The 20473-nt window shown below is 36.0% G+C and overlaps 2 protein-coding genes across 6 annotated transcripts in view; one reads left to right on the top strand and one right to left on the bottom strand.

Moving 5' to 3' along the window:
- The window catches only part of LOC142337547 (ras-related protein ORAB-1-like), a 555140-nt gene that overhangs the window by 319252 nt on the left and 215415 nt on the right, over positions 1-20473 (top strand). The gene's annotated exons all lie outside the window — the stretch shown is intronic.
- LOC142337543 (uncharacterized) overlaps positions 1-20473 on the bottom strand; it is a 37202-nt gene that overhangs the window by 8572 nt on the left and 8157 nt on the right. For all 3 annotated transcript variants that reach the window (XM_075386838.1, XM_075386839.1, XM_075386840.1), the window contains exons 3-8: positions 17082-17292; positions 16466-16702; positions 15769-16023; positions 15137-15315; positions 1269-1455; positions 557-915 (exon numbers count right to left, since the gene is read on the bottom strand). In XM_075386838.1, the coding sequence (XP_075242953.1) occupies positions 557-915; positions 1269-1455; positions 15137-15315; positions 15769-16023; positions 16466-16702; positions 17082-17292 (1428 nt within the window). The remainder of the gene's footprint in view (positions 1-556; positions 916-1268; positions 1456-15136; positions 15316-15768; positions 16024-16465; positions 16703-17081; positions 17293-20473) is intronic.

Genomic DNA, 20473 nt, shown 5'->3' with positions numbered 1-20473 from the left:
GTATTCAAGATATCGCTGCCCATGTCTAACATAAATCGAACTATCGATGCCTTCAAAACGACTATAATACGCAAAGTGATTGATCAATCGACCTTCAAACTTCTACTGGCGGCGATTTGGCTCTGATATTAAGTTAACCTTAGAGATACTAGCTTTACCAGTTTATCCCATTTCCGCGGACGAAAAGTCAAATCGGACTTATGACTAAATGACCAAAAACCGCATACCCAAATAATTGCTATCGAGTTTGTTTTGAGATCAATTCAAAACGGTAGGCAGTTAATATCGCACTGCCGTTAATATTAATTAGTTACCCGTTGGTCACGAAACCCATGCCAGTCAAGCTTTCTACTATTGACATTTACACCATTTTTTGGGGTAATATTTTGACTGTGATTAACAGTCTTGTCCTTAAACTATTAAAAAACAATTATCGTAAAAAGCGAATTAGTTTATTTACATAAGCTAATGAAAACAAACATCCTACTCACTATGGAAACACCCCAATTGCAAATAGAGTGCTTAAATCATGGAGGTGTCAACCATTTCTCCTTACCTCCTGTGTCTCGGAGATACTCCTGCAACATTGCAAATTCATCGCTTGGTCCCTGCAGTGACATTTGGCTGTATCTCTTCTCATAATCACACAAGTCACAACTACTACAATCATCTTCATTCTTGTCATATGTACTTTTTGTTCCTCCATCTGTCTCCTTACTACACGAAGGTTGCGGCAGTTGCTGTAGTCTGTCTTTCTTTTTCTTTCGAATCCGTTTCTGGACAACTGACTCGCCCGACTTGGAAATGAGGACCGTCTCGGCCCTCGTGTATGTCGAGGAGTCGCGTGAGGAAGAAGAGGCTGGTCTGGGTTGGAATTGGTTCAGATTGTCAGGTGCTGCCGCTGAGCTTTGAGTCCTGTCAATCATATAACCAACTCATGGTTTCAAGGAAATTTAGCATTTTGACCTCCTTCTCCTCTCATGAGTATTTTCATCACGTACAATAACTAATCAAGCGCATTTAATACGTATTTGACACTGCAACAAATCTTAAGTCTTAAACAACACATACAATTACATGACATTTAAAGCTATTCTTTTCTCCCAAAGTACCAGGAACGCTAAATTCAGCATAATTCTTTCAATACTGAATCTCCAGTTTGATATCCAATTGAACAGCGAATTGCCGGCCGTTCTCACAACTGTTAAAAAATTCTTGCACAAAAGTCTTTTGAATTTTTATATGCCACACAAAGAACACGAAATTACCTGGATTCTGGGTTAGAGGACAGAATGTCATCCGAGTCGCTGTCTCGCACGTTTAGATTCCTGTGCGGCCCACCTCCCACCATCACGCTCTCCCCATTCGTGTGACGACGGGAGGCAAGAAGTGGATCAAAATCGTTGTCTCCGTCCTCGTCTACGACTATCTTGATGCGCGGACCAGGCGAAAATTCTGAACACATTCCAGAGGGTCTTTTACTATTAATAAATTAACACTTTCTTTTCTGCCTGGTAACCATTGACCATGTAGAAGACTACTTTTCCTTTTCGATATTCATGATGTAAACTGATCTCCATAATATTAATTAAGTCTAAGGAAACTAAACAAATAGAACATTTGAGACGACCGTGCTTTCGGTATTTAAGCCCGCATTTTTTTGCTTTTTCGATTTCAAGAACACAGGGAGCTTAATTTGTGCAAATAGAACATGTTTGAAGTAAACTTGAAAGCCGCTCAAACAATTGTCGAGTCTTACAGGCGAGATTATAGGCCTAAAAACTTGAAAAAATCTTGAACTCAAACTGCCATTTTTTCAGTTTGAACTAGAAAGCTATCTGGAAAGCCCCACTTGATTATTTGATCACGCCTTTGCTTTAAAAATATGGCATATTTTACATAGAGTGAAAGCACAAACAAAATCACCTGAACTCAGCCGAACAACGTCGGATAAATTGCTCTCGAACGAGTCGCCGGGAGGCGGGACAATTTAATTTAGAGGTATGCTGTGGGATGAGGGACGATGGCCATCTTAAAAGTCTGCCATATAAAAAACTAAGCTATTGCTGCATTGCAATTACATCGCTCACAATCCCTTTTATTTTAGCAACAAACTTATTTCGGAATGAAAAGAATTGAGATCAATCAAAAATGAAGATGTCAAGCGTGATAAAGTCACTTGAGAAGTCAAACAAATGTTCTAGGACAAAAGGCCCATCAACGGTTCGAGCAAAAGTTTTGCATACAAAATAAGACACAAACGTTTACAATAATAGCTTCAAACTTCATTGGAGAGCAACAAATAGAATTAAAAGAATATATCACACCTTTACACCTTAGTTATCTACATTGCATATTTTATCTGACAACATGACCTCTAAATTCATGAAGTAAAACAGTTGTCGCGCTTCAAGGTAATATTATATTTGGTTGAATTTAATCCCTTCATGAAAAACCTCATAAGACCTCTAAAAAATAAATGACAAAACACGAAACAGCTTTAAGAACTTCTTATTTGGTGTAAAAAAAACGACGGATTCTTTAGAATGAAAGTCACACGAACTTAAAAGTTTTTGAAAGAACGTTACGTCCAATTTATGTTCAACATTATGTCGCACATTTTGTCGTGGGAATTTGGTTCATGTTTTGTCTTAATCAATCGATTTATTTTTTTGTCAGGGTTTTACAAATATGGAGTAGAAATCGTTTGTATAAAGAGTTAACTTCGCTTTAAAAATGCTGGGTTTAAGAAAAAGAGAAAAGGACGTTTTAGAAGATCTGAAATTCGAATTTGTTGCTCTTATACAAAACTTTCTAATCCAGCATAAAAACAAATCTCACCTACGCGTTGAAAAGATTAAAAAAGAATTAGATTGAGAAAGAAACATTAGGTACACAAAACAACGCTACATTTTTCAAAAAAAATCCAGAGAGCAAAAATATTTTTAACACAACCGACTAACGTCGGGCGAACTGCTCTCAAACGACTTGCGAGCGGTTGGCTTTAGCTTGATTCGACTCTGCAACTTTAAGTTTTCTAGCCTTGTTAGTAAATAAATCATATAAAAAACTGCACTTAAAAAATTTGCAAAATATTGCAAAATTTAAAAGAAAAACTTCCACATTTTGCAGTGAAAGCGTTCAAAACTATTTTTTGTCTCTTGAGTTATGTCAAGTAACCAATCTGCAGGACTTGAAAAGCTTCGTTGGCCAGTAATGATCGTTAAACTCAGAAAAAGGACAAAAATATTCAAAAAATTTTTATAACAATAGCAAATGTTAACAAAATTTTGCAAAAATTCAAGATATTAATATCTTCAAAACCATTTCATCGTCTCAAGAGACTATCCAGTATCCCTATTCCAAGCTTTAAATAGCTTCACTGGCTCATAAAGATCCACCAACTTGAACAACTTGGAATATGATAATTTTGCAAAAAATTGAAAAAAAAAATAAATTTTATCAAAAAATTGCTCGGGCTGGATTCATTAAAACATTGATAACCATTCCGTTAACTCTAGAAACTATGCGACACCTTATCGTCAAACCTTGGATTAGGTCGGTAGGACCCTGGTGCCGAAAATGATAAATTCAAAAAGATTCAAAAAACTTGAAAATATCTGCAAATATTTTTTAAAAATGCTGATATTGAAATCTTGAAAAACATTCCAATACATCTAGAAGCTATGCAGTATCCTATAATAAAAACCTAAAAGAGGTTCCTCGGCTCTTGAGGCTGTAAAACTCCAATACCCAAAAAATTTTCAAAAAACTTGAAAAAATGAAAGTTTTATCAAAATTTTTCATATAAAAAAATTGAAAGCTATTCCATGGCAAATAAAATTTTTTCAGTAACTTATTATCAAACCCCTAAGAACGTATTCTGGCCCCTGCGTCTGGAAAGACGTGAATAATGAAAAATGAATGTCCAACAATTGAAAAAATTAGCACGTTTTGTCAAAAAAAAACACAAAAAAATCGTGATGTTAAAATGTTGAAACCATTCCACTACCACTAGAAACTATTCAGTAACCTACTATAAAACCCTAGAGGAGGTTCCTTGACACCTAGGGCTGAAGGAACTCGAAAAATGATAAAAATTTTCAAAAAGCTTGAAAAAATTGTGAAAATTAGTATGAAATTGCGTGTTTGTAGCGATCGGTTGCTCGTCAGTAGCCACGGTGGGGGGGGGGGGATATTGGGGAGGGAGGGGGGTGGGCAACAGTGGAGTGGGGGCAACAGAGCGGTGGGGGGCTGGGCAATAGTGTGGGTGGGGGGTCAACAGTGGGGGTGTCTTCAACCTCTAAGAACCGCCCTTCACACCATAAGTATAAGTCTCCAAAACAGTTTGAGCTGAAAGGCTCCAAGAGCACTTAATGCCCGCTGGGCGCTACCTGTTAATCCCGTTTTTGAGGACGAAAAGTTAAAAGCGTCAGACGAAAAGTCGGTCAAGCGAAAAATCGCATAAAAAAGACCGACAGGACTAATATAATTGCTAAAATTCGTTTGAGAGCAATTAAAATTCTCAGAATTAATGTAATTAATTAACTTAACACAATCCGAAATATGACGGCAAGTTTTTTTTACTTAAACGAAACAGGCACCTGTCTTAAAATCATGATGATTCTCGATGTGTCTGTCTGATTGTGTTACTTAATAGCACACTACGATGAAAAAAGCACGTGCACTCGGTGGCCTATAATTCGCTGCCCATTAAGTTAGAAGAGGGACGCAGAGCAAAGTATATACAAAATATGGTAATTCTACCAGTAGGAACATTCTATCGCTAATTGTCGGCTCGCGCTATTAATATTTTCACTCGTCATACCACCCCGCTTCAATCAATAACGCAACAAGTCAAAACAATGTAGCCTAATTGTCTCAAACCTTCTTTTAAAAACGCTCAATTTTTTTCAACTTATAAACATACCCGGCAGATTGCCGGAAAATAGCCGCCGTTGATTCCAATAAGCATGATTGGGATTGAAAGAATAGAAGATATTGAAAAAAGATTTTTAAACAAAAACATTTTTAAGTCCGATTTATTTTGATGGCATTTCGTAGTTGAACATACTTATGTTTCTTAGAGAGAGGCTACAGGGGCTACTATCAATACCAATAAGCATTAGAGATGGTAACTACGACTTATAGGAACGACGTTCAAATAGCGGGCATCCAAAATTGGGCTTTATGGGTTTATCCCGTTTCTATTTCTGATTTCAATTTTTTTAAACTGACTCTGTTCATTTTGAATTGCTTTGCTGAGTAACTGATGTCCAAAATCACTTTTAGCAGAACGAGAGAATAGAGAAATTAGCCTAGAGAAATCAAAAAGATTTCACGCAAAATGTTGCGGCAAAATGAGGTAAAGCGAAACATTTTTTTGTTCGACGAAGTAAAAAAACATAGCAGGACAAGTCCTGACGTACAATGCAAAGAAATTTCATTGAGCAAACAGAAAAACAGACATGGAATGGACCATGAATGGATTGGTAAAACCATTTAGAAAAAAAATCCTATCCAAAAAATCGAAAAAACAGTAAAAAATCAAAGTGAAATTGCCGCATGTGAACAAAAACCACTACCAATAAAGCGAATTTTTGTTCAAACACCGTATTCTCGCTCTACTTTAAAATGAGACCGAAAAAAAATCACGCCGCAAAACCACTCGCTTTTTCGCTCCACTTCCTGTTTCGGCGTGACTAAAATCACTACTCCAATTTGACTTCAAAAATCATGAAAAGGTGTGAACAGATCTCTAAAAATAGCCGGAAGAATTCCGGAAACAACTCGAAGGAGAAAACTGCCCACACTTATGACTAAACAACTAGAACCACTATTGTGAAACCTGAACCGCCACAAATGCCATGAAAATTTGAGGAAGAATAGGAACGGCATTCAAAAACAAATTGAACAAAAAATAGAAAAACTTAAAGAGTTTTTTAATAGTACGAGGAAACATAAAGCCAAGTAAAGTTCCATTGCAATTAGAGCAATGAAAGTCTCAGAAAACAATGGGCAAGTCATAATAGGCCCAGAAACTTATCTAAGATATAAAAAAAGAAAAACTGCAAAATAAAAATGGTTTAAAATTTCTCAATTTTTCTCTCAATTTTCCAAGAAAAAAACAGATTTACACCGATAAAACATTAGTTAATTGGTATCTGAATATTCCTTAATAACAAGTTTCTATTTCAAATCCCACTCAGAGCATTAAAACAAAAAAACAGGCAAAAAATTATTAAATTTCGTCTAAAAATCAGCATAACTATTCAAAAACCTCCAAATTAGCATTAAACTCAAATTAACTCCTTGAAACCTTCAATTCCTATCAAAGCGAGCCTAAAACTACTATAATATCATAATCAAACCTCATAACCATCAAAAGTTGCAAAAAACTGCTTTTAAAAGCCGCACGTGAACAAAAAAAATTTGCTCGCTCAGAGTAAATTTTTCCACACATCAAATTCTCGCTCTCTCAAAAACAGTGGTGTGGACAAAAACCACTCTCTTTTCGCTCGGCTCTTCACTTTTGTTCAGCAACAAAATCACTCCAAATTTTTTCACGCTTTTAGTTTCCCGCTTCAAAAATCACTCCAATAAAATTGATTTAAAAAAGGACTTCTCCGATACTCCTCTTCGAGTCGTAAAAAGACAGCGCCCCAATACAGTTCAAATTCTTTGAATTGTAAAAAAATAGGAGCGCTATAATAGCCGGCTGATAAGATGAGGGTGGCTATTAATTATACTATTAATTTTGAAATGAAGGTCTTTTAAGATTTGCATAATAAATTTCTATAACTGGGCTAAATTTTCATCCAAAAAACACATTTACTTACCAAATAGTTACCCAGGCCACCTTCCGTTTACAAATATTTCCGCTGCACCGTTCCCTTGAACTTTATCGCTAAGAAACAATGCCGCACGTATAACAATGAGTCCATTCGCAGGTGACACTCAAAACCTACGCTAAAAATCCACACAATTACAGATAACTTATTCTATAATTTGGTATAAAACATTTATAACAATGAACTAACTTCATAGAACTAAGAACAAATTGTGCATTTACGAAAATTAGACCATTCTTAATTTTTCAAGACCGTCAAAAAAGACTTACCAGGGGCTGATCGTGTGACGCCTAGAAATAGCCCAAAAATCTAAATTGTAAGCCCATGAATTTGGTTTAGAGGGCGCGAAATGCGAAGAACGTTGAGAGTTAGTTGAAGAGAGAACGTTGAAGCTATGGAGCAAAAACTAATGCAGCTGAGTGTTATTATGTTTCCGATACATTCAGCTAGTTGAAAAGGATTTTAGATCTCCGTTAGCGTAAAATGTCTCAACAGGGCCATAAAAGGACTAGAAGATTCCTCCAAAAGTTTTGGAACAGGATCTATGAAGTTTCGTCAATAATTCTGAAACAGCCAGTAGAAATTTCCCCCGATTAAAAAAGTTGCTCGCCACCAATGTGCAAAGAGCCCCAATCAGGAGACACAAACAGTTTGTTCATTCATTAGCAGCTGCACAAGCAAGGGATCGTAGCGTCGAGCTTATTAATAGTAGACACTTGTCTGCTTTCCATACTCAATACAGCTAACATGAAAGGAGCCACTCTCTCCCTACCTTCTTCTCTCTTTTCCGTATCTGACAAACACGAAAGATGTTAATTATTCTTCTTTCGCACGCAAATCGAGCATCCTGACCTTATTCAATATTAACGACCAGAGGCTGACGAATTTCTCTCAAAATATAGGCGTGGATGTTGATAGTCGACTTCAACTGCTTGAGACAATAGCTAGTAATAAAAGGTAGCAGAAATCTTGAAAAAATTAGAATACTCCTCTGACAATAATGTAACAAAGGAAAAAACAACAAAAAAATGTAACAAAATGCAGGCAAGAATAACACTTCAATGAAATCTCATTTTTTATTTTCAAAAAAGTGATGCTTTCTAACCTAAAATATAAACTTAAACTTTGAACCGTAAAACAGATTCAACTATTCTTCATTATGCAGACAAAAAGACGTCATTAACGAACCAATTCAGCGAACAAATAACTAAAAACACGGACCAAAACAAAAAGTGCTAAAATTGAAAAAAAAGTAGGGTCAAATTTGTTTGATATGATTTGAACCAGTGAAAAGCGGCAATTATGTTTTATTAAAGATTCAATAATAACAGTCATTAATGCGACTAAGAAACAGAACATCAACAGCTAAAAAAAACACAAAAATAAAAACCACTATTTTATTAAAACAGGGTCTAAATCAAACTATTAACTAACTTCTGATCAAATCAAAAATAGAACAACATTATTAGAACACGTGTATGACGCGTTGAGACAATTAGTTGAGAAAACCAGAAAAAAAACAAAGTCAAATAGCCGCCCAGAAAGAATAATTCGCTATCAAAAACCAAAAATCTGTTCAAACATACACAAAGCTTAGGGAAGCCAGCGCACTGGGTAAGAGGGGGCAGGAAAAAATGAGGGTGTAGTCGGGTTGTCAACGTGGGGTCCAAACCTAATAAAATTTAAAACTTCTAACCATGAGGTTCTGCTAACTGATCAGCTTTAGTGATCCGTACAATTTGAGCCTACCATATTTCGAAGAGAGATACTCCGAGACAATGCCTTCGGGTTTTACCAGTTAACTCGCTGGTAAAACCGAGCAGAAAATCTCTCAAGCGAGCAGAAAAATGTTCTGGAATAAATATTCTAGAAAAAAAGTCGAGCAAGAATTTTTCAGAAAAACGAACCACATGACTGCATTCATTGCATCATATTAGTTCGAGAACAATCAGACTTCGTTTGAGAGCAAGTAGATTACAAGAGGAATAAAGAAGGTTAAAAAAATCGAACTTTTGACAATGAAGACAGAGCAATCGACTCGTGTTTTTCAAACGTTTTGAATGCAGAGGCAAAATTATGAGCTATTTTAACAGTTAGCAACACTAGCAGAAACAAATTCACTTTTGTCATAAAAAGCTAATATTCTGAGCAAATACTGTTTACAAACCCCAAAAATTAGTGTACTATACACGATTACATGACATTTTACCCAGAAAAACTATCTTTTTGAACGAAAAAATATTACAAAAAAAGTTACGAACTCCAAGTTTTACTGATATCATATTTATCGAACTTTTGTTCAAGTTTCACTTTCTAGCTTATCAGGAAGAATATATGGCCTTAACGATTTTAACTTTTCATCGTTAATGATTCCACAGAAGTAAACTCAACAAAAACCAAGGTATATTACAATCTGAAGAATTAATAAGAGGACTGTCCATTCTGTGTTTTCTGGCTAATTTGATGGTTGATGGCCACATTCTAATACTTTGCTTAAATTTTGCAGCTAATAGGAATCACTCATAGAGCTGAGCTTCAGCTCTAAGTTCATGGATTTCCTTGGAAAAAGTCATTAAACATACCCGGCACATTGCTGGAAAATAGTCGCCGTTGATTCCCATAATCAAGATTGGGATTGAAAGAGAAACTAGTGAAAAATGATTTTTGTACAATCTTAAAGTGCGAACTATTTTGATGTTATTTTGGAGCTGAACATACTCAGTTCGTAGTGATACCAAAAAGGGGCTAGTATCAATACCAATAAGCATTAGAGATGGTAACAGAACAAAGTTCGAGTAACGGGAATCAAAAAATGGGCTTTACGGGTTTATCCCGTTTCTATTTCTGATTTCGTTTTTTGATACGGAATCTGTTCATTTCGAATTTCTTTCCTGAGCAACTGCTGTCTAAAAACACTTTTAGCAGAATGAGAGAGAGCTGTGAACTAAGGTAAAGCAATAAATTTTTATTCGACGAAGTAAAACATAGCAGGACAAGTCCTGAAATACAAATCAAAGAATTGAATGAAAAACTTAGAAGTACTCTACCTGACAAGCGGATCACATGAACAATGCCAGCGAAAACAGAAACAAAATCATCTCCAAAAAACTGAGAAATTAAAACAATCAAAAAAACTGAACAAAAATATACTCATTGCTAAAACTCTAGAAGCTTTTACCCCTAAGGCAAAAATTGATCTCTTTAATTATACCTATTTCAAAAATATGTTCAAAACCAATTTTTGTTTCTGAAATCGGTCGAGTATTATATCTGCAATAACTGAAAGAAATTCATTGGCCCTTGAAGATCGATTAACTCGAAAATGACCGAAAAATTCAAAAAAAAAAGAAATCAATCGCAAATTTTAATGAAATGTTACGGAAAATCGTGATATTAAAATCTTCAGAATACTTTCTGTGTATCTAGAGGCTATTGGACGCCATTCCGTAACCCAATTCCAAGCCTTCAAAAATCCATGGGCTCAAAGACCGATACTCAATAATTTTTAGAAAAAACTTCAAATATCAAAAAATAGAAATTCTTTCAAATAGAATGTAGAAAACCACTCACTTGCTCCCTAGCAACTATTTAATAACATACTATCAAACCATGGATGATGTTACCTGGCTACTGAGGTGAGAAAAACTCACTAAAAGACAAATGTTTTGGAAAAACTTAAAAAAATGGCAAATTTTATCAAGAAATTTCTAACAATCGAGAAGTTAAATTGTTGAAAACAAATCCATTGAAACTAACAACCATGCAGTAACTTTCATCAGACCGTGGACTAGGTGTTTTGGTACTTGAGACTGGACAAATACGAAAAACTGACGAAAACTTTAGAAAACCTTGAAAAAAACTGCAAACTTTATCAAAAATGTGCTAAAATTTGAGACATTAAATTGTTGAAAACCAATCCGCTGTTACTAGAAACTATGCAGTGCGCTATTATCAGACCTCAAAGGAGATTCCTCGGCCCCTGAAGCTGGAAAAACTCAAAAAATGACAAAAACTTTCAAAAAACTTGAAAAAAATTGCAAAAATTAGTATCATTTTGCGTGTTTGTGTTTGTAGTACCAAAACATATAGCTCATCAAAATACTCATAAAAAGTAAGTATGTCTCGAAAAAGGCCTTCGTCAACTTTTAAAAACTTCAACCGAAGACTAATCAAACAAAAAACTAAAAAAAATCACAAAAAAACATGAAAAATTGCAGCATTTTGAGCCCAAAAACTCCTAAAAACGACCTTTTAACCTTCAATTAAGGCCATCCCAGCAGCTGTACCACTCTAAGCACTTTAATGACTACTAAAGCCCTCTTTGGGCCTCTAATGAAACTTAATGCCCGCTGGGCTTTACCTGTTTATCCCGTTTTGAAAGATCAAAGTCATTGAAAAATGTGTGAACACATCTTAAAAAAAAAACACAGCGCCCCAATACAATACAAATTCTTTGAATTGTAAAAAACATAGCAGGACTAGTCCTGAAGTACAATTCAAAGAATTTTCATTGAATAAACAGAAAACCTAGACCTAGAATGGACTAAGAGTGAATCAAGGAAACCATTTTTAAAAAAATCAGATAAAAAATAAGAAAAAAAAACAGAAAACCAATGTCAAAATGCAGCATGTGAACAAAAAACCACTAGCGAGAAATGAAATTTTGGTTCAAACAAAAAACTAGGCATAGAATGAGCTGTGAATGGACTGTGAAAACCATTTAGAAAAAAATTCTTTCTAAAAAATCGAAAAAACAGTAAAAATCAAAGTGAAATTGCCGCATGTGAACAAAAACCACTAGCGAGAAATGAAATTTTGGTTCAAACAAAAAACTAGGCCTAGAATGAGCTGTGAATGGACTGTGAAAACCATTTAGAAAAAAATTCTATCTAAAAAATTGAAAAAAACAGTAAAAATCAAAGTGAAATTGCCGCATGTGAACAAAAAACCACTAGCGAGAAAGCAAATTTTTTTTCAAACATCGTTTTCTCAATCTACTTTAAACTTAGAGCAAAAAAAAACTCACGCCGCAAAACCAATGGCTTTTTCACTCCACTTCATGTTTCGGCGTGACCAAAATCACTACTCCAATTTGACTTCAAAAATCATGAAAACGTGTGAACAGATCTGAAGACAGCGCCCCAATACAATTCAAATTCTTTGAGTTGTAAAATTGAAGCACTATAATAGCCGGCTGAGAAGCTGAGGCGGCTATTAAACACGTTTCTTTATATTTTCGTACTTACTTCCACATTTGGTCAGACTTTCATTCAAACTAGGTTACAGCGTGACATTAGCTGAACAAGCTACTAAGAAAACTTGAAAAAAAAACATTATATGCCTAAGGCAAGCTTTTTGGAAAATATACGGGAAGCCCAGTTCCTAAACTATCAAATTGTGGGCTATTCTATGTTCGGATATTTTGTTCAGAGCGAAAGATCGACCAGGTAGATGTTTGCATTTCGTGTGTTTTTGGTCAAAACTAATTAACGAATTGTAATCGAACTGGCCGTAATCTGATACCTGAAGCTGCAAAATTTGGGTCTTAATGAGTAAGAAAATAGTTAGGCAATTCGAGTTCAGCCTCGAGCGCAAGAGCCCTGCCTTAACTTAACTGACCAGAACAATACTAAAACATATAGTTTTAAACCAGTCATTTACCAACCATTAGAACTTCAAAAATCAAAATTTGAGTCCATATTCGGCTCTATAGACCACAGGCATAAGAGTTGTTAGATTTTCATTTCAAAAAGCATCAACAAAAAAAAGTTCCATTCGGGGTCATCAAAGGTTAAAGAGATTACGACTACAAACCAATATTGTCGCAAACTTTTAACGCGTAATAGTCGCATCTCAACGCGAGTTTTAACATCGTAATAGACGCTAAGGTATCTTTTAACGCGAGTTTTAACATCGTATCCACAAACTTCTGAAACTTTGCCAAAACCACAACGTTGGAGAACATAACCGACTAACGTCGGTCGAATTGCTCTCAAACGACCGGCGAGCGATTGGCTTCATCACGGTTTAGCGAGGCTAGCTTTAGCTTAACTAAAGTGACATGAGGTGAGCGCAGCTGGGGGGAGCACCCGGGGAGGGGTCTATGGCTGCACAGTTAACCTCCAAGAATCGCCCTTCACTCCATGAGTATTATTCTACAAAACAGTTTCTGTGAATCACATACTTGGAGACTAGTTGACTGAAATGCTTTATGAGAACTGAATGCTCACCTCTTCATCCCGTTTCCGAAGACGAAAAGTCAAATGGGTCAGACCAAAAATCAGTCAAGCGAAAAATTGCATAAAAGAGAAACAGGACTAATATATTTGCCACAAACTGCTTCTGAGAGCAATTAACAAGGATTTCTTAAAAAGTGCCAGTTAAGTCATTTATGATAAAAACATTTCTACTATAACAACGTTAATGAGGATAACAGATGATGAAATTAAGCCAAATCTGAAAGAAAAGTTTCCATATTTTGCAATGAAAAAAGTTCAAAACCATTTTTTGTCAATGGAGTTCTGTCAAGTAACCCATCTGCAAGACATCCGCAAGTTCCGTTCGCCAGTAATGATCGTTAACCTCAAGAAAAGAAAAAAACATTCAAAAATTTTTAAAACAATTGCAAATTTTAACAAAATCTTGATAAAAATCGTGAAATAAAAATCTCCAGAACCACTTAATTGTCTCAAGAGAGTATCCAGTATCCCTTTTGAAATTTGAAAAAATTGGGCAAACTAGTATAAATTTGCGTGTTTTTAGCAAGCGGTTGCTAGTCAGTAGGTAGACACGGGGGGCTGATGGGGGGGGGGAGGGGGTGGGGGTAACAGAGCGCGGAGGCAATATTGGGGGGTCAACAGTGGAGGGGTCTTCAACCTCAAAGAACCGCCCTTCACACCATAAGTATGTCTTAAAAACATTTTGAGCAGAAACAGAGCTGAAAGGCTCTAGGAGCACTTAATGCCCGCTGGGCGCTAGCTGTTTATCCCGTTTTCGAGGACGAAAAGTCAAATGGATCAGAAGAAAATTCAGTCAAGAGACAAATCGCATAAAAAAGACCGACAGGACTATATAATTACTACAAACTTCGTTTGAGAGCAATTGACAACAATGTAGACCTCAGTAATATCTTCAATGCTTATTAAACTGAAGCTGGTAATTGAACGATGGATGTGCATTTTCAATAAATTTTGACATCTTTGGAAGCAAACTCTACTTACCGTAGCTGGTTTTTCATACGACTAGATTTTGTGACAATAGATTATTTTAGATTTTCATAATTTTCTAAATCTAGCGCTCCGCGGTATGCATTGCCGGCAAATTTGACCACAAATTATTTACAGAAAACACAACTTTCAACTTTTAACTAATAATAATTTTTAATAACTTTTAGCTAACGTTATCAATATGGTCTTCGAAACTAGAAACATTCTCAATACCTTTGGGGCTAATGTGCAAAAACTGACCCCCAATCAGATTGAACGCTATCGAGCACTTTCAGAAGCAAAATTTCCATTAAAAAGCTCAGATACGCAGCAGATATTAGTTTTCTTGTCTTTATGACTTTCTAATCTTTAACCTATACTCAATACCTTTGAATACATTCAACGGAAAACAACGACTTACTTTTATTTTACTTTCTCCAGGTCATTTTCGTTTGTTAAAAGCTAGAGAACTTCAAAACTGTCACTTAAATATACAATGAGAACCGCTCGACTAAATACCATATCTTGATTTGCAAGTGCATAGGGAAAATATTACTTTCAGAGGTAATCATTTTGTTTAATTAAGTTCTTTCAATTGTTTTCATTAAAACTGCAGCAACAACAAAAAGAGTGGCAAAAATTTCAACATCTGTTATCCGTCCTTTAATTTTTGAAATTACCAGACATTCCTCAGTTCCTCGCTGTTCGCAGGAAAAGGGAAGTGTCCACAAACTGTCCGTCCTTTGCTGAGGCTATAAACCATTTTTTTTGCACAATTGGATTGAACTGTAGTGAGACGTGAATAATTTTAGTGAAAAGTAAATTTTAGTGAATGTTTCACAACACATATCAATGAAAGATGAGCTATTCACTAAAACTTTTACTTAATATTCACTAGATTTCCGCCAAATGGTACAAAAAAACTGGTGTTCCAGCCTACTATCTGGCGGTAGGAAGAAGAAAAATATTGCCCACAAAAGACCACAAAACTACATATACAAAAAAGAAGCAAATCGTTGTTGCGAACTTCGCTTCATCTCAAGCTTAACCGAAGGCTTTCTCATGTGTAAATATACTTACCCATCAAATCTCCTCGTCCTGGGCTCTCCGATTTTGGTTGGTGAGGATGTTGTACCTCATTGACCATTTCCAAATGCAAAGCATCAACCTGTGGAGAGTAGTCTCTTTTGGAAGTAGATTTTGTGGGTGTGATTTGTGTCGCGTCTCCTGAAGTTGAGTAGTCAATTGAAGATGAAGACCTGCAAATATAGGAGTCAACTTCAACCACAAACAACATCAACAGAAAACCCATTCAGCGAGACAAATTTTGCTAAGACTGCTAGTTTGGGCATGCTAGCTAGAGAGAACAACGTTTTCAGGGGAAAATTTTTTAATTCGTTATCTTTACGACCGCAGATGAAAATGCGACCAATGGGAAAATTTAGCTGTCATGGCAACTAGATAACGAGTATAAAAGACTATTGCTTTTCGACTTATCGAGTAATTAATAAATTGAACAGAGGCCGAGTGATATCGAGTATTGAAAAGCTGTAGTCTAATGTGTTTAACCTAAAAGCTTACGTAATTTAAGAGTCGATTCAGTCATTTTGATTAATTGTCAGATAGTTGAGTTATTCTACAGTATTCTTTTAGAGTTTTGCTCGTTATTTTTATAAACAGAAACAAAAGCTGCGAAAATATTTTTGTATTACCTGACGCCGACGGTAGCATTGTACTTTTCGCCATTATAGATTGCAGCCTGTTCAAAGAGTTCATCGAAGTTGTTGGTGAAGATAGCTGAGGCACTGCTGCGCAAGGAGTCGGAGGATCCCTCGCAATAACTGGAGGTGGCAGTAGTTGTGTTATGGGCAGTGGATGCTCCACCACAGTGAGTGGAAGACTCTGCAATTGAGGCTAGGGAGACTGTCTCCGGGTAGACTGAGTTGTACCCAAAATCCTCTAACTCCCTAAACACACCAGGCGTATGTTTGAATTTTCATATTTGTCAAACAGTCTTGTTAGTATTGTCGAGTGAAACGTTAGGTAGCGTCAATGCATTTTCTATGTGTCAAAAAAACTTTAGATCTATTAAGTTCTATATTAGTTATTAAAAACTATATTAATTATCCAATAATTGGAAGTTAATAAGATCGGGATGAAAATATCATTTTTAGATAACACGGGCATAACATGATTAACTTAATCAATCAATCAATCAATTCAATTGAACCATGGGGACAACAACAAGATCAAGTCGACAAATCATACAAGTAAATATGTATATCACCTTTGAAAAACAGGAAGCCTGAGCTTAAATTAGATATCTAGATATCTTCAGACGGTGGGGCAAATAAACAGCTTTTACTTTCGAGGTGCTAAAAGGTTAATTAAAAGAAAATGAGGACTCACGGCGGCGTATTTCCTCCCTCGATCTGTTTGTAAATATGTTTGACTCTCTTCTGCAGTAGAAGTGGCTGTTCCAACATGTCTATGATGTCACCCCTGCCCTCGATGTATCCCTGCTCGTACAGTTCGTTTGTTATAACTTCTGCGGTCTGGTGCTGATTGCGGGGACAGAACTCACATACCTTCATGAACAGATGGTCCATCAACACATCATCTGTTCGCGGAAGATCCACAAAAGGCCTGCAAAATAGTGATCGGAACATTTTCCATTTCTCCCATGAAAAACAATGGTTTTCATTACCATGTCTGAACAATCAAATGCTTGTTTTCGCACTGATAGTGGTTTATATAGCCCGATAAGAGGTGATACCAGCCATCACAGTCAATTTATACCATTAAAAAGGAGTAAAAGAATCGATTATGTAGCGTCAAAATCTACAGAGGTGAAAGGAAAGTTCCTAGCAATTTGTGCATTCCTGAGACATGGAAAATTCAGGTTGTAATTATTCATTAATTTCCATGTTGTTACGATGACAATGTCATGCGTTCACTAAGATGGCAGAAGAAAGAGGAGGTCTCTAACTGAAAATATCTTATTGGATTCATAGACTCAACTCACGTGTCTTCTATCTCCCCGATAACCCTGGACATGCGCCTCACGTGTTTCACATATCTGTCATACTGGGACACTCCAGTGACACGACTGGCAGCCAAGTCCACGTAGATGTTCACGTGGTGTGACGTCAGAGACGCACGCAGCAACTTCTCAAATGGCATCTTCCATATTTGGGCCATTATGGCGTCGAACTTCTCAGGGTATTGCTTCATCACTGAAGTACGAGATTCATCTATTCAACTTAAACTTCTTCATATTATTTCCAACATACATAACTCATTTTTAAAAATCCTTATGGTAATCAGACATCGAATATTTCTTCGAGAGCAAAGTAGTTTTCGCAGCATATATTTTAGAGAAAAATTAAAATTTGGCATTACTTTTTTTTCACAGCAGCATTTGACTAGTTATTTTAATCTGTTTGCCCTCATGAACACGGTTCCAACCCACCTTGATTTTATAGTTAGCTTAAAAGACTTATACTCACACAATGAACACATAGCATTTTAAATACTCGAAATTGGTCTTTAATTTTCATTCGATAATTAAAAAGCGGTCTGACTTCACAGATTGCTGATAAAAACGAGAAGTCCAAAATTTAGATCCCAGCTGATGAAAATATTAGAAACGGTAGCATTTAATCACCAGAATTTGCTTTCAAATTGACTGTTTAGTATTTAAAAAGGGTGTAAACAGTGAGACGAAACAATGAGGTCATGAGGTGAGCATGGAGTGAGGGAGGGGAGAGCAGAATGCTGGCGGATTGAGTGTTCGTCGGAGGGGGTGGTCGAGAGGGGAGTAAAAGGTGGGTTGGAGTAGATGGGACCGGAGCATGGGGGGTTAGTGGGAGGGCGAAAGGCTAAAAAGATCCGGAAAAAACATATGCTAAAATTTTATACCAGGTTGCGCCACTGAAACCACTTTTGCCAAACTTTATTGCAACACAAATACTTTGCATTCAATAATTGACGACCTTTTGATATAAAGAAACACGAGAAACGCTGCATACAGAAAAACGAGGAAAGGTGAAGCAGAAGACACAATGAAAAAATTGTTACAAAACTCCAAAAAAAACTTAAAATGCTACCTCTCGATTGTTATTTAGGAATAACAGTTTATAATCGTTTGATCAGTGCACTGCGCAATTCCAGCCACAGAAACTCTTAACAATAAAAAGGCAAACAACAAAAAATCTGAAAGAAATACGAATTTGTATAATTTGTTTCAGTAAAAAATGAGATGTACGAAACCTTGAACTATCAAGTCTCAGTTCAAAAAGCTACAAAATATCTTTCGGTTGAATGGCGAACAACAGAGATATTTCCAAATGCTTGATTCAGAAGAAATAGGCAAAAAACTTGGCAAAATTGGCAATAATTTAATTACAATTACCCCATTCTTTAGCAAGCACAACTCAAGACTAAAATCTATTAAAACTAAAGACCAACTAAGCCACTAATATACCTAATTTGAACCAAAAACTCCCCAGATGCTATGAAAAATGGAATAAGCTGACAAAAACTGCTAAACAGGGCAAAATAACAAAAAAATAGCACCAAATTGCACTTAAAAGTCAAATATTTTATCAGATGATCAAAAAGTCCTCCAAACTACATTACTAGTTTAGTTAATTGAAACAAATTCCTTCGGAAAGAGCCGCACATGATCAACAAAACTCGCTCGCTAGACGAAAATTTCTTCGCACCTACTTTTCACGCTCTCTCTCTCTCTCTATCTCAGAATAAAACAAAAACCGACAAATGTCGGAAGAATTGCTCTTGAACGGCAGGCGAGGCAATTTAATTCAGGGGCTGTAGCCTAGATCAATTTTTCTTTATGGGTGGAAAAAAACCTGTGTCCCGCCGTGATTCGAACCACTCACCTCCCGATCCCCAGCCACAACCATTAACCACTGTGCTACAGATCACTAATCTCTCCTATTCTGCAACCGATTTAATATTAGCTTTACTTCGGAGCAATAGGGATCACTCAAAAATGAAGAACGAAAGCGTTAAAAAGTCACTTAAGTCAAAGAATGTTCTAGAAGAAAAGCGCAAAATAGTCAAACGAAAAATTTGCATTAAAAGACACACATGTTTACAATAATTGCTATGAACTTCGTTCAAGGGCAATTAATCATGAACGAAAACCACTCTAAATTCTCTCAACTGCTTTTGAATTTTTTTAAGCAGTTTAACCTAACACTTCACTAGTGCATAATTTGACTTTCTCTGAAGCCTCTAAAATAGAAGTCACCGATTTAAAAAAGTAGAAACACTATTACTCTTCTTTGAGTCGTAAAAACATTGATTAGTACAAAAAATCACATGAAAAGACCAGCAGGCCCAATATAAGTTATACAAAAGCTTAGGCCGTGAAACTTTTTTTGGTTAGGCCGTGAAACTTTAACCAGATTTATATCTCTCCCCAAATAACATCCATCGACTAAAATTGGCCGAACAGGGGGGGGGGGGGCTTGTGGGGTGATCCACTCATTGAAGGGATTCAAATGACAAAGTGTACAAATGAAATCAATTTTGGTGCATTTTTCATTTGACTTTTAGTTGTATATTGTCGCCAATTAAGTTTAGCGTTTGAGGTTGCGAACTTTATACCGACCCGACTTCCAATTGCACTCGAACAAAGTTTGATGCTATTATCAAATTTTGATGCTATTATCTGTCTTAAGGTTACATTTTTGCTCAGCCTTTTCGACTTTCACAATGACTTTTATTTCGTTTGATTTTTTGAGTGTTACTTTTGAGTTTTTGAGTTACTCAAACTGTTTTCATAAAAATTTTGAGTCAAGTAACACTCAAAAAGGCAAAGGAAATAAAAAAAACACCCTGAAAGACGAAAAGGCCAAGAAAAAAATTAGCATTAAGACAGGACTACGATAACACAATCAAACTTCGTTCGAGAGCAATTAGAATTCGGGTTGGTAAAAAGTTCCCAACCTCGTTGTGAAGTTCCCCTCGTTCCCAATTTCGTTGTGAATTGGAACAATTATACTTATTATATTTGGAACAATTGTTTATTATTAAATTTGATATTTTTTGAAAATCAGTGCCAGGGAACAATCTGAGTAAGAAAATTATGACAATGGAAAACATAAGAAATATAAGGTTTTGGGCCCCCGTGATGACAATGACCCCCATTTAAAATTTTAATTAAATATCCAGCAATTGCATTGCATAAAAATTAATAAGAAGTAGAAGAGGGCAGTAAGCTGGGGGCCGCGACATCATAGATTTTGAAGCAAGTTGGAAACTTAACATATTTTGAATAAATTTTTGAAAAAGTAAATGTAATAGCAAAAGCAACGCATGGCACAAAAGAACGTCGAAAGGAGAGAAGACAAGTCCTGAAAACTAGTCAAAACAGCAATGACGTTC

The sequence above is a fragment of the Convolutriloba macropyga genome, chromosome 4 (assembly GCF_964194025.1).
Source record: "Convolutriloba macropyga chromosome 4, txConMacr16.3, whole genome shotgun sequence".
Classification (NCBI taxonomy): Eukaryota; Metazoa; Xenacoelomorpha; order Acoela; family Convolutidae; genus Convolutriloba; species Convolutriloba macropyga.
Note: the sequence above shows the minus strand (reverse complement) of the source record. Positions and strands in the feature narration are given on the sequence as shown.